Source organism: Bos mutus, chromosome 3 (assembly GCF_027580195.1).
Source record: "Bos mutus isolate GX-2022 chromosome 3, NWIPB_WYAK_1.1, whole genome shotgun sequence".
NCBI lineage: Eukaryota > Metazoa > Chordata > Mammalia > Artiodactyla > Bovidae > Bos > Bos mutus.
In genome coordinates this window covers 12,691,131-12,706,786 of record NC_091619.1, presented here as the reverse complement: position 1 = coordinate 12,706,786, position 15,656 = coordinate 12,691,131, and the positions used below count along the sequence as shown (strand labels likewise).

The 15,656-nt window shown below is 37.5% G+C and overlaps 1 protein-coding gene across 1 annotated transcript in view; it reads right to left on the bottom strand.

Annotated features, from left to right (window-relative positions):
- Positions 1–13,424, bottom strand: part of LOC102278138 (alpha-1,6-mannosyl-glycoprotein 4-beta-N-acetylglucosaminyltransferase) — a 32,014-nt gene extending 18,590 nt beyond the window's left edge. The window contains exons 1-3 of the mRNA XM_070368723.1: positions 13,317–13,424; positions 11,586–11,739; positions 7,835–8,889 (exon numbers count right to left, since the gene is read on the bottom strand). Of these exons, the coding sequence (XP_070224824.1) occupies positions 7,835–8,889; positions 11,586–11,739; positions 13,317–13,424 (1,317 nt within the window). The remainder of the gene's footprint in view (positions 1–7,834; positions 8,890–11,585; positions 11,740–13,316) is intronic.
- Between the last annotated feature and the right edge of the window lie 2,232 nt (positions 13,425–15,656).

The following is a 15,656-nucleotide window of genomic DNA, read 5'->3' as shown; positions in this document are numbered from 1 at the left end:
ACCAGAGAACTCCTGACTCCCGGGAACATTAATTGACAGGAGCTCATCAACGCCTCCACACTTTCACTGAAACCAAGCACCACCAAGGGCCAACAAGTTCCAGAGCAAGATATACCACGCAAATTCTCCAGCAACACAGGAACACAGCTCTGATCTCCAATATACAGGCTGCCCAAAGTTACTCCAAAACCATTGACATCTCATAACTCATTACTGGACACTCCATTGCACTCCAGAGAGAAGAAATCCAGCTCCACCCACCAGAACACTGACACAAGCTTCCCTAACCAAGAAACCTTGACAAGCAAACTGTACAACCCCACCTACAGTGAGGAAACTCCACAAACTGCCAGAATACAGAAAGGCCATCCCAAACTCAGAAATATAAACAAGATGAAGAGACAGAGGAATACCCAGCAGGTAAAGGAACAGGATAAATGCCCACCAAACCAAACAAAAGAGGAAGAGATAGGAAATCCACCTGATAAAGAATTCTGAATAATGATAGTGAAAATGATCCAAAATCTTGAAATCAAAATGGAATCACAGATAAATAGCCTGTAGGCAAGGATTGAGAAGATGCAAGAAAGGTTTAACAAGGACCTAGAAAAATTTTTTAAAGAGTCAATATATAATGAATAATGCAATAAATGAGATCAAAAACACTCTGGAGGCAACAAAGAGTAGAATAACAGAGGCAGAAGATAGGATTAGTGAAGTAGAAGATAGAATAGTAAAAATAAATGAATCAGAGAGGAAAAAGAAAAATGAATTTAAAGAAATGAGGACAATCTCGGAGACCTCCAGGACAGTGTTAAACACCCCAACATTGGAATCATAGGAGTCCCAGAAGAAGAAGACAAAAAGAAAGACCATGAGAAAATACTTGAGGAGATAATAGTTGAAAACTTCCCTAAAATGGGGAAGGAAATAATCACCCAAGTCCAAGAAACCCAGAGAGTCCCAAATAGGATAAACACAAGGTGAAACACTCCAAGAAACATATTAATCAAATTAACAAAGATCAAACACAAAGAACAAGTATTAAAAGCAGCAAGGGAAAAACAACAAATATCACACAAGGGAATTCCCATAAGGATAACAGCTGATCTTTCAATAGAAACTCTTCAGCCCAAGAGGGAATGGCAAGACATACTTAAAGTGATGAAAGAAAATAACCTACAGCCCAGATTACTGTACCCAGCAAGGATCTCATTAAAATATGAAAGAGAAATCAAAAGCTTTATAGACAAGCAAAAGGTGAGAGAATTCAGCACCACCAAACCAGCTCTCCAACAAATGCTAAAGGATCTTCTCTAGAAAGGAAACACAAAAAGGGTGTATAAACTTGAACCGAAAACAGTAAAGTAAATGGCAATGGGATCATACTTATCAATAATTACCTTAAACGTAAATGGGTTGAATGCCCCAACCAAAAGACAAAGACTGACTGAATGGATACAAAAACAAGACCCCTATTATTGTTGTCTACAAGAGACCCACCTCAAAACAGGGGACACATACAGACTGAAAGTGAAGGGCTGGAAAAAGATATTCCATGCAAATAGAGACCAAAAGAAAGCAGGAGTAGCAATACTCATATCAGATAAAACAGACTTTAAAACAAAGGCTGTGAAAGAGACAAAGAAGGACACTACATAATGATCAGAGGATCAATCCAAGAAGAAAATAGAACAATTATAAATATATATATGCACCCAACATAGGAGCACTGCAATATGTAAGACAAATGCTAACAAGTATGAAAGGGGAAATTAACAATAACTCAATAATAGTGGGAAACTTTAATACTCTATTCACACCTATGGATAGATCAACTAAACAGAAAATTAACAAGGAAACACAAACTTTAAACGATGTAATAGACCAGTTAGACCTAATTGATATCTATAGGACATTTCACCCCAAAACAATGAATTTCACCTTTTTCTCAAGCGCACACAGAACCTTCTCCAGGGCAGATCACATCCTGGGCCATAAATCTAGCCTTGGTAAATTCAAAAAAATTGAAAACATTCCAAGCATCTTTTCTGACCACAATGCAGTAAGATTAGATCTCAATTACAGGAGAAAAACTATTAAAAATTCCAACTTATGGAGGCTGAACAACACGCTGCTGAATAACCAACAAATCACAGAAGAAATCAAAAAAGAAATCAAAACATGCATAGAAATGAATGAAAATGAAAACACAACAATCCAAAACCCGTGGGACACTGTAAAAGCAGTGCTAAGGGGAAGGCTCATAGAAATACAGGCATACCTCAAGAAATAAGAAAAAAGTCAAATGAATACCCTAACTCTACACCTAAAGCAACTAGAAAAGGAAGAAATTAAGAACCCCAGGGTTAGTAGAAGGAAAGAAATCTTAAAAATTAGGGCAGAAACAAATGCAAAAGAAACAAAAGAGACCATAGCAAAAATCAACAAAGCCAAAAGCTGGTTCTTTGAAAGGATAAATAAAACTGACAAACCATTAGCCAGACTCATCAAGAAACAAAGGGAGAAAAATCAAATCAATAAAATTAGAAATGAAAATGGAGAGATCACAACAGACAACACAGAAATACAAAGGATCATGAGACTACTATCAGCAATTATATGCCAATAAAATGGAAAACTTGGAAGAAATGGACAAATTCTTAGAAAAGTACAACTTTCCAAAACTAAACCAGGAAGAAATAGAAAATCTTAACAGACCCATCACAAGCACGGAAATTGAAACTGTAATCAAAAATCTTCCAGCAAACAAAAGCCCAGGTCCAGACGGCTTCACAGCTGAATTTTACCAAAAATTTAGAGAAGAGCTAACACCTATCCTACTCAAATTCTTCCAGAAAATACAGAGGAAGGTAAACTTCCAAACTCATTCTATGAGGCCACCATTACCCTAAAACCAAAACCAGACAAAGATGCCACAAAAAAAGAAAACTACAGGCCAATATCACTGATGAACAGAGATGCAAAAGTCCTTAACAAATTCCTAGCAATCAGAATCCAACAACACATTAAAAAGATCATACACCATGACCAAGTGGGCTTTATCCCAGGGATGCATGGATTCTTCAATATCCACAAATCAATGTAATACACCACATTAACAAAATTGAAAAATAAAAGCCATATGATTATTTCAATAAATGCAGAGAAAGCCTTTGACAAAATTCAACACCCATTTATGATAAAAACTCTCCAGAAAGCAGGAATAGGAGGAACATACCTCAACATAATAAAAGCTATATATGACAAACCCACAGCAAACATTATCCTCAATGGTGAAAAATTGAAAGCATTTCCCCTAAAGCCAGGAACAAGACAAGGGTGCCCACTTTCACCACTACTATTCAACATAGTTTTGCAAGTTTTGGCCACAGCAATCAGAGCAGAAAAAGAAATAAAAGGAATCCAGATTGGAAAAGAGTAAGTAAAACTCTCACTCTTTGCAGATGACATGATCCTCTACATAGAAAACACTAAAGACTCCACCAGAAAATTACTAGAGCTAATCAATGAATATAGTAAAGTTGCAGGATATAAAATCAACACAGAGAAATCCCTTGCATTCCTATACACTAATCATGAGAAAATAGAGAAATTAAGGAAACAATTCCATTCACCATTGCAACGGAAAGAATAAAATACTTAGAAATATATCTACCTAAAGAAACTAAAGACCTATATATAGAAAACTATAAAACACTGTGAAAGAAATCAAAGAGGACACAAATAGATGGAGAAATATACCATGTTCATAGATCAGAAGAATTAATATAGTGAAAATGAGCATACTACCCAAAGCCATCTATAGATTCAATGAAATCCCTATCAAGCTACCAATGGTATTTTTCACAGAACTAGAACAAATAATTTCACAATTTGTATGGAAATACAAAAAAACCTCGAATAGCCAAAGCTATCTTGAGAAAGAAGAATGGAACTGGAGGAATCAACCTTCCTGACTTGAGGCTCTATTACAAAGCCACAGTTATCAAGACAGTATGGTACTGGCACAAAGACAGAAATATTGATCAATGGAACAAAATAGAAAGCCCAGAGATAAATCCACGCACATATGGACACCTTATCTTTGACAAACGTGGCAAGAATATACAATGGATTAAAGACAATCTCTTTAACAAGTGGTGCTGGGAAAACTGGTCAACCACTTGTAAAAGATTGAAACTAGAACACTTTCTAACACCACACACAAAAATAAACTCAAAATGGATTAAAGATCTAAATGTAAGACCAGCAACTATAAAACTCCTAGAGGAGAACATAGGCAAAACACTCTCCGACATACATCACAGCAGGATCCTCTATGACCCACCTCCCAGAATATTGGAAATAAAAGCAAAAATAAACAAATGGGACCTAATTAAAATTAAAAGCTTCTGCGCAATAAAGGAAATCATAAGCAAGGTGAAAAGACAGCCTTCGGAATGGGAGAAAATAATAGCAAAAGAAGCAACTGATAAACAACTAATCTCAGAAATATACAAGAAACTCTTGCAGCTCAATTCCAGAAAAATAAATGACCCAATCAAAAAATGGGCCAAAAAACTAAATAGACATTTCTCCAAAGAAGACTTACAGATGGCTAACAAACACATGAAAAGATGTTCAACATCACTCATTATCAGAGAAATGCAAATCAAAACCACAATGAAGTACCATTTCACACTAGTCAGAATGGCTGCAATCCAAAAGTCTACAAGCAATAAATGCTGGAGAGGGTGTGGAGAAAAGGGAACCCTCTTACACTGTTGGTGGGAATGCAAACTAGTACAGCCACTATGGAGAACAGTGTGGAGATTCCTTAAAAAACTGGAAATAGAACTGCCTTATGACCCAGCAATCCTACTGCTGGGCATACACACCAAGGAAACCAGAATTGAAAGAGACATATGTACCCCAATGTTCATCACAGCACTGTTTATAATAGCCAGGGCATGGAAGCAACGAATGGATAAGAAAGCTGTGGAACATATACACAGTGGAGTATTACTCAGCTGTTAAAAGGAATACATTTGAATAAGTTCTAATGAGGTGGATGAAACCGGAGCCTATTATACCGAGTGAAATAAGCCAGAAAGAAAAACATTAATACAGTATACTAATGCATATATATGGAATTTAGAAAGACGGTAATGATAACCCTGTATGCAAGAGAACAATTGAGACACAGATGTATAGAACAGTCTTTTGGACTCTGTGGGAGAGGGAGAGGGTGGGATGATTTGGGAGAATGGCATTAAAACATGTATAATATCATATAAGAAACGAATTGCCAGTCCAGGTTTGATACAGGATACAGGATGCTTGGGGCTGGTGCACTGGGATCAGCCAGAGAGATAGTATGGGGAGGGAGGTGGGAGGGGGGTTCAGGATGGGGAACACGTGTACACTCATGGCAGATTCATGTTGATGTATGGCAAAACTAATACAATATTGTAAAGTAATTAGCCTCCAATTAAAATAAATAAATTTAAATTTAAAAAACAAATAAAATAAAATGGTGATGCAAGTCCTTATATATCAATACTTACTTTAGTTGTAAATGGATTACATTTTATAATAAAAAGACAGAGAAAGACTGAATGGATAGGAAAATAATATCCAACAATATGTTACCTTCAAGAGATTCACTTTAGATTTAAGAACACATGAAGGCTGAGAGTGAGGAGATATAAAAAGATATTTCAAGCAAATGATAACCTAAAGATGATAAGGGTAGTTATAACTTTATCATACAAAATAGGCTTTAAGCTAACAATGATCATAAAGGACAAAGAATTTCATTATATGAAGATGCCAATTCATCTAGAGGAAATAATAAAGGTAAATGCTTATGCACGCAATGTCAGAGCACCTAACCATATAAATCAACACTAAAATAAAAGGATAAATAAACAGCAATATGATAATAGTTTCAGATATTATACCTCACTCTAAACAATGCATATATCACCCAGAGAATAAACTGTAAAAAAAAAAAAAAAAAACTTGAACATTATTACAAAATGAACCTAATATACATATATAGAACATTTCATCCAAAAGCAGCAGAATACGTTTCTCCCCAAGCATATATGAAATATTTTCTAGCATACATCACATATCACACCACAAAACAATTTTCAAAAAATTCAAGAAGATAGAAATTACATCAAGTATCTTTTCCTACCACAATGGAATGAAACTAGAAATCAATTAAAGAAAGATTATTAAAGATTTCATAATACATGAAAATTAAAGAATCTTCATCTTACTAGCCATTTTCTTAGCATATTCTCAATACTTTTTTAATAGTTCACATTTGCCAAGAGGCTGAAAATGGGATTTGAGAGTCAAGAGATTTACTGGTGGAGGGAGATTTTTACTGGCAAGCCTTCAGATTGTGGTGAAGGTCTGAAAACTGTGAAAGGTGACAGAGAAAGAACTGGCTAGGAAGAGTCTAGGACTGCAGCATTATTCTAAGAAAGTTTCAAACAGGTTGATAGTGAGTCCTTGAGCTAACATCACCTATTGGGAGTCCACCATCTTGCCAGAATGGTATTTGATAGTATTCCTTCTGTGGTCAGTCATTGGCTGGGAACATTCTGTGGGAAACATGGCCCTGACACACCAACACTGGAGTGAATTCAGAGGGCAACAATGGAGTTATCAATCATGCTGCCTGTAGCAGGAGATTTGAATTGTGCATTTTCATATCTATGGGATACACTTGCCCCGTTCCCCAGCAACTGATGCTCTCAAAGCATTTACTTTCCATTTTTATTTGATTTCACCCACATCCCTTTCCTTGTTTCCATCCTATTCTCCTATTTCAAAAATTTCCAGATCTTTCTATGATTTTTGATTACAATTCATTTCAGTTCTTCTCAAATAGTCCTTCTAAAAGTGTCCCTTCTTTTTCCTTATTCCATGCCTTCATAGAATGTGTTCTAAGCTAGGAAAAACCATACACTGCTCATTATTTGAGCTCAGGGCTCAGAGCTCAAACTTTTCTGAGTATAAAGATCTCATAGCCAAACTGAACTTAAAAAATGTTAATAAAATATCCAAAGTTTTCCTATCAGAAACATCCAGAGATATAACTATGGAAATAAAACTTATAGTCCCAGAGATAAAACTATGCTGGGGACAGGATCTACCAGAAATCAAAGAAAATTATTTTTAATAATTTTAATTCCATCTAGAAAAGAATATTCTGGCATGTTGAGTGGTTATGTAGAACAGGATTCTACCCAACCATACAGATAATCAATAAATACTTGTCAAATGAATGACTGTCTTATAATGGCAAATGAGATTATGAAGAAGTCATGTTTCCCTCCTGACCAATCTACTTCTGCCACATAGGAAGAAATGAATCTCTTGGATGTGCTATGAGCATCAATCAATCCTACCTACATGTTGTTGTTCCTAGAAGTCTGGTATTCTCACCCAAGGAACAAATTTTGGATGGTAGATCCTTTTGGATAGAAAACCAGTGAAGGGTTTGACAAGCCTACTTCTTCCACTAGTGGCTCTCTGGTACCAAAAGGATGTTACCGTCACTCTGCCTTTCAGCATGCTATTATTATTATTATTAATAATATTGAAAGGACCCAACAATGGGATGTCCTTGGCCAATTTCAAGACTTTAATTTTTTAAACTCTGTGTACTCTAACCTCCAGTATAACCACTCCAGAACTCCCAATGGCTTCTCTACATATTACTTAAACTTCACTTAACCCAGATGTTAATGTGCCTGACTATTATTCCAGAGGATGGAGTTGCTGTCACTAGCAATCTCACACATTTTACCTTCTTCCCAGACTTGTTAGATAATACTTGCTTATTTAGGATGCCGTTTACCAGTAGTCCCAGCAGAATATAGTCATCACAGTCATTGATCTGATCATTAAAATCATAGCCAAGTTCTATTTGTCCCTCTTTCAGCTGATTCTCACCTTTTAGGTCAGAGCCAGTCAACACTTGAACTCGGAACACTTTAGCAGGTGAGTCCAAAACCACAGTCAGATGGCTTCCAGCCTCAGCTGACTTGGCATAAAAGAAATTCTTATTCAAGCTATAGGCATTCATAGGAACAGAGTCATTGGTAGCCTTCAGGCTAGTGTAGATGGAGGCAGCAGGGTTGTTGGGAGAACGAATGTCATCCTCTTCAAACTCTTTATCTTTGAGATTATTGAATTTGCCTTCAAAGGAGAAGTAATTGCCCATGTGTTGGAAGAGGGAAGGGAGGAACTGGACTGGTGTTTGCTGCATGAGAAGATCATGAAAATGGGAGAGGAGGGAGTCACAGGGCATTTCTTGATAGAAGAGAAGAAGGAAATTAACAAAACAAGGGAGGTCTTTAGTACGAAAGAGTTTTCCAGTGAAGCCCAATGGAGAGAATTCCAGAGTCACCCAAGGTTTGTTTTCCCAGGCAGACACTGTAGTAGCTATCTGGGTGACAAATCCAGGGACACATTTCACATCATCTTCAATCGTCAAGAAATAGTCAGAGTGGTTGGTAGCAAAGTTCATGAGGAAGGCATAATCCATATTCCTCTTGGAACGGAAGGCTACATAGGCAGGAGTGTCATTAAAGTTTCTCTTAAGGCTCTTCAAGGGAAGATAGCTTTTAAGAGGCGTGTTAATCACTACTAGCTGGCTGGCCTGGATATATGGCTTAAAGATGGTTGAGATATTGGAGATCACTTGACCACGCCACATGGGATCAGGATCTGCCAAGTGTACCAGAACAATGAAGTGTTTCTGCTCAGATAAGGAGGAAGAATAAAAGAGAGATTCCAGGGTGTCCAAGAGGTAGCTCCTTTGGGGACGCTTCATTGAGGAAATTCCTATGGTCAGCAGTCCTAGGATTGAGGGGAAAAAAACAGAACTTGTATCAATGTAGGAAAGTGAAGGAAATAGTTGCTGTGGTTGAGGTTATAAGATTTTCTTATGTCTTTCTAATATGCCAACTCTCTGTATTACTATAGCTATTTTACATTTTCTCCCCCCTAGACCTGAGTATGGACTATGTTAGGAGTAATGCTTCATCACAAGTTGTGAGGGTTTTTTTAGTGTTACCTTTGAAACACTATTGTGGAAGAAATAAAGATGATAGACTAAAAACATTTGCACCTGTGTCTCCTTCTTCCCAAAATCACATTGAAAAACCAGAAAGTTTACCATGAGAGAATTTCAATATTTGATGAATTGCTGCAAGAATGACAGAATATGAAATAGGATTGGAGAAATCTAAGCATAAGAATTCATATTTCAAAAGACACACAGAGAAAATGACTGCACAGATACATCTTTATTCCAAAAGCCTCAGAAGAATTCTAAGTTTGAGCCACCAAATACAAAGGAAAGGGCCCTGGGATGGTCACCTGGATAATTAATCACAGAATTATTTCCAAAACTACTGAACCAGTGATCACCAAGTAGCTGGTGGGAGATCTGCCAGGGTGTGAGTCCTATGGCTGGAGAGAACTTAAGAATGGAAGCCAAGAACTCTAGACATAAGAGGGAAAAAGGAAATAACACAGCTGACTGGCATTTGTTTATATGGTAAAGTTCTACGTATGGTTCCCTGAAGAACATGAAGTAGGTATTCAGAACTATAGAGGTTGCCAGAGTTTATCTAAGCAGATAAGGGAGGAAATAGCACAGGTGACTTAGGGCTCTAATAGAAGAGACAAAGGGTTAGTTCACCCAAATCAGCTACCCACATTCCTTACTTTCTCCTTATGTCACTGCTTCCCTGCAATCTAATGAGGCAAGCTTTCTTAATCACAACCCACTGTAACAGGGTGGCAAACAGAGATGGCAATTAGCGAGAACAAATGAAAAATCTATCCATTCTAGATTCTTGAATATTAATTTGAAAGATGAATCATCAAACATTTGATTATAAAGCTTGAAACAAGAATAACCAATATAATGAAAGAAAAACAACTTAACCAAGAACAGAACTCTATAAATAGAAACTAACAGGAAACAGTGCATAGAAGAACATTTCAAATATATTAAATCCAGTCTCAAAGAGATTGGAGAGGAAATCAAATTCTTTGGCAAAAGAACAAACTTGTAGAGATCAGAGTTTGTAGAAAATATTGATATGAGTATTTGATCAAATTCAGGTTATATTTTCTGGCAATAATACTTTATGAGTTGGTGATGCATTCCTCTATCAGAAGGCACATAATGGCAGGTAATTTCTGTTTTTAGGATGTTAGCAGACTTTGAAGTTCGGTGTCTAGATTCATTAATACTCCAGAGGTTGCAATATGGTGATATTCTAAGGCTAACATTCCTTCTTCATTTGTTAACTGGAATGCTTCTATAAAAAGAAAATTCCTTTCATCTACTTCTTGGTTACCAAGTAGTATAGTTCACATAAGGAAAGTGAGATAAATATTTGATTCTTTCCCTTTATTTACTAGCTTTCAAAATAATGCTAGGAGCTGGTTCCCTCACATTCTCCATGGTGACAAAACTTTTGCTTTTTGGTGGTTGTTGTTGTTTTCTATGTATCTATGTACTCATGGTTTTCATACCATTGAAATTTTATCTTTATTGATGTTCAAATTGTCCTATCATTTGTAGGACAATTAATTATCAGATATAATCAGCCTCTTAAAATTGGGTCCTGAGCCCTTTTGATACAACTTTAGTTGTATTCAAAAGCTTCCTTTCTGTATGGAATAATTCCTGCCTGTGACCTGAGTCAGCCTTTTTCCAAGGAACTCCTTTTAGAGGAAGTTCTTTCTAGTGAAAAATTGGATTTATATAGTGAGTGCTCATTGTAGTAAGTCATTTCTAGGCTCTAGTGAACAGAGCTAAAACATTTTTAAGAGATAAAACACATTATGAGTTCAATACCAATATTTCAAAATGCATTCAACTCAAAAATGCACTTAAATGTAAAGGGGAAAAAAGTGTTTTCCTTATGAAGAGTATTAAAAGTCCTGATTTAAAATCTCTCATGTTCCCTAGCTAGCCATAGACTTCAGTAACAGATGCCAGCATGGTTATCAGGGACAAGAGAGAAAGGGATACTACTGCAGCAGAGGCCAGTGAGGACAACAGTTATACTTACCTCAAAATTATAGGCTGCTGCTATAGATGATACTTAAAACTGTGAGACTGGATGAGTTACCCAAGAAACTAAGCTTATAAGGTGTTGGGTATTGTAACCCATAATGGAATATAACCTATAAAAAAATCAAATCACAATGCTATACACATGAAACTAATACAGTATTGTAAATCAACTATATTTCAACTTTTAAAAAGTAAGTCTAGATAAGGACTGAGCTCTGGGGTATATTAACATTTAGATGCTGGAGACAGAAGATAAATCAGCATGAGAGTGAGGAACTATCAAGAAATTTAGAGGAAAATCATAAGAATCTAGGATCCTTGGAAGCAATTAAAGAATGTTGATAGAGAGTGATCTGTGTCAAATGCTGTCATAGGTCCCTTTTGCTTTACACCTGCCTTCTCTATATACCCTTACCTAACCTGCCCCTGCATCACATAGCTTCTTGAGCACACTCACTTTTTTTCAGAGGAGGAGCTCCAATCAAGATACAGGAGTTCACATTTTTGAGTGGTTCTGAGTTTTTCTGAATATCTTTGAAGGTTTCCAGGTGGTTTGTTCTACTAGGGCTGATCTGCATCCGGGCTCTCTGCCAAGCTACCATCTCCTTTTCCTGCTGAGAAAAGGGTAAGTCTCACCTATAATGTTCATGCCTTGTGAAAATGCCTGGATTCCCCTTTGTACAACATAATAATCTGTCTCCAGGACAGAGGGAAGCTTGCTCAGGGCTCATTTCAGTTTCTTACTTATCTTCTGAAAAAGTTTTACACCAGAGGTTCTTGTATAGGTTATGGGTCCTGGAGCAAAGGGAGAGGGTATTACTTTAGTTATCTTCCATTTTATGTAGGGAATGAGATAATGTCAGTCTATGATATTTTTCACCCACAATCACCTTTATGACTACAGTCTGACATGGGTCACTTAATCCCATGAAGGGCAAAATATGTTAGGTGTGAGAGATACAGGAGTGCTCAGTTGCTTAGTCATGTCCAACTCCTCTCTGTCCGTGAGATTTTTCCAGCAAGAGTACTGGAGTGGGTTTCCATTTCCTTCTCCAGGGGATATTGCTGGCCCGGGGATTGAACGCATGTCTCCTGCATCTCCTCCATTAGCAGGTGGATTCTTTACCACTGCACCACCTGGGAACCCCAAGAGATACAGGAGACAACCTTGTCTCCTTTAGAATGATGGGAGACAAGGTAATACTACCCCAATGCCCCAATCTAAACTCCTTCCCATTGGTGGCACTTCACCCTTCCAAATTCATTCACCACTCTCCCTTTGCTTCTTTGCTGTTACTGTTTTCTGGTGAAGTTTTCTTGAAAGTGAAAGTGTTAATCAGTTAGTCATGTCCGACTCTTTGCGACTCCATGGACTGTAGCCAGCCAGGCTTCTCTGTCCATGGAATTCTCTAGGCAAGAATACTGGAGTGGGTAGCCTGTCCCTTCTCCAGGGGCTCTTCCCCACGCAGGGATCAAACCTGCATCTCCTGCATGGCGGGCAGATTCTTTACCGTCTAAGCCACCAGGGAAGCCCAACTCCCTAGAATTTTTTTGGCTTGGGGAAATGACAACTTCCCTGAGGTTTGAGATCCTATTGTATAAAACTGGGGGGAAATGTATAACTTTGAAACCAACGGAAATTTTCTAATTTTTTTTAAACAAGGAAAATATTTTCTACCTTATCAATTGCTGTTAAACAAAGGAGGGGAGGACAGCTTTAAGTAAACATTAAACAGTGTTATTTCTTCCCAGCCCTGAATTCTCTCTTTTCAGAGTGCCACATCCCTTACTGTTTCCATCAAAGAAAAATGATATATTGAGTCCTTAAGATTTGTTATCTTTCTTTTTTGAGTGTCTGGGATTCCCTGGTGGCTCAGACGGTAAAGAGTCTGCCGGTAATGTGGGAGACCCAGGTTCGATCCCTGGGTCAGGAAGATCCCCTGGAGAAGGAAATGACAACCCACTCCAGTATTCTTGCCTGGAAAATCCCATGAACAGAGGAGCCTGGCCTACTACAGTCCATGGGGTTGCAAAGAGTCAGACACTCAGAAAGTGAGTGACTTCACTTTCACTTTCTTCAAGTGTCTACTATTTAGTGATAATTTCACACAAATAGACACTTAATGTCCTGCTTTTTTTCTAGTCCAGAGATTTCAACTTTACCCCATCCATACTTTCTGGTACTTACCAAAGACAGGAAACTTGCAGTATCAAAGGGGTTTTCTTTAATGAAAAGAAATATTGGGAACACCATCACTATTGCAATAACAATGAGTATCCATAGGACATCTTTCATGGTACCAACATGGGGAGCTTGTATAGCTGGCTCTCAATCTGTGATCCTTGGATGTATACTTATAATCTGCAATTTACACAGTATTGAGAAAATTTTTCATTTGATAATGATATTTTGCTAATTAATCAAGAAAATACAGCTTACTTGTGTAATTAACATTCTTTTTTAAAGATAATTTTTAGGGCAGTTTTAAGTCTACAGCAAAATTGAAAAAACAGAGATTTTCCATTTACCCCCTTGCCCTTACATATGCATCATCAACACCACTCCCCAGAGTGATACATTTGTTACAATTGATTAATCCACATTGACATGTCATTATTCCTCAAAGTCCACAGTTTACACTAAGGTTCATTCTCGGTGTTGTACATTCTATGGGTTTAGACAAATGTATAAATGACATGTATCTACCATTTTAATATCATTCAGAGTATTTTCACTGCCCTAGAAATCCTCTGTAATCTACCTATTCATTCTTATACCTACTACCCAATCCCCACTTATGTTTTAACTGTCTCCATAGTTTTTCCTTTTCCAGAAAGTTGGGATTACATGGTGTGTAGTCTTTTCATATTGACTTCTTTCAATTGGTAATATGTGTTTAAGGTACCTCCATTCCTTTTCATTACTTCATAGCTTATTTCTTTTTAGCACTGAATAATATTCCATTATCTGGATTACCACAGTCTATCCTCTCACCTGTTGAAGGACGTCTTGCTTGCTTCCAAGTTTCAGCAATTATGACTATGGCTGCTATAAAGATCTGTATGCAGGCTTTTGTGTGGACATGAATTTTCAACTCTTTTGGGCAAACACTAAGGAGTACAATTGCTGGATCATATGGTAAGAGTAAGTTTAGTTTCTGTTAGGTCCATACAATTTCTGTCCTTTATCGAGCCCATCTTTGCATGAAATATTCCCTTGGTATCTCTAATTTTCTTGAAGTGATCTCTAGTCTTTCCCATTCTGTTGTTTTCCTCTATTTCTTTGCATTGATAGCTGAGGAAGGCTTTCTTATCTCTTCTTGGTATTCTTTGGAACTCTGCATTCAGATGCTTATATCTTTCCTTTTCTCCTTTGCTTTTTGCTTCTCTTCTTTTCACAGCTATTTGTAAGGCCTCCCAGACAGCCATTTTGCTTTTTTGCATTTCTTTTCCATGGGGATGGTCCTGATCCCTGTCTCCTGTACAATGTCACAAACCTCATTCCATAGTTCATCAGGCACTCTATCTATCAGATCTAGGCCCTTAAATCTATTTCTCACTTCCACTGTATAATCATAAGGGATTTGATTAAGGTCATACCTGAATGGTCTAGTGGTTTTCCCTACTTTCTTCAATTTAAGTCTGAATTTGGTAATAACATTTCATGCAAAGATGGGCTCAATAAAGGACAGAAATGGTATGGACCTAACAGAAGCAGAAGATATTAAGAAGAGGTGGCAAGAATACACAGAAGAACTGTACAAAAAAAGATCTTCACGACCCAGATAATCACGATGGTGTGATCACTCACCTAGAGCCAGACATCCTGGAATGTGAAGTCAAGTGGGCCTTAGAAACCATCACTACGAACAAAGCTAGTGGAGGGAATGGAATACCAGTTGAGCTATTTCAAATCCTGAAAGATGATGCTGTGAAAGTGCTGCACTCAATATGCCAGCAAGTTGGAAAAACTCAGCAGTGGAGACACGACTGGAAAAGGTCAGTTTTCATTCCAATCCCAAAGAAAGGCAATGCCAAAGAATGCTCAAACTACCGCACAATTGCACTTATCTCACATGCTAGTAAAGTAATGCTCAAAATTATCCAAGCCAGGCTTCAGCAATATGTGAACCGTGAACTTCCTGATGTTCAAAGCTGGTTTTAGAAAAGGCAGAGGAACCAGGGATCAAATTGCCAACATCCGCTGGATCATGGAAAAAGCAAGAGAGTTCCAGAAAAGCATCTATTTCTGCTTTATTGACTATGCCAAAGCCTTTGACTGTGTGGATCACGATAAACTGTGAAAAATTCTGAAAGAGATGGGAATACCAGACCACCTGATCTGCCTCTTGAGAAATCTGTATGCAGGTCAGGAAGCAACAGCTAGAACTGGACATGGAACAACAGACTGGTTCCAAATAGGAAAAGGAGTACATCAAGGCTGTATATTATCACCCTGCTTATTTAACTTATATGCAGAGTACATCATGAGAAATGCTGGGCTGGATGAGGCACAAGCTGGAATCAA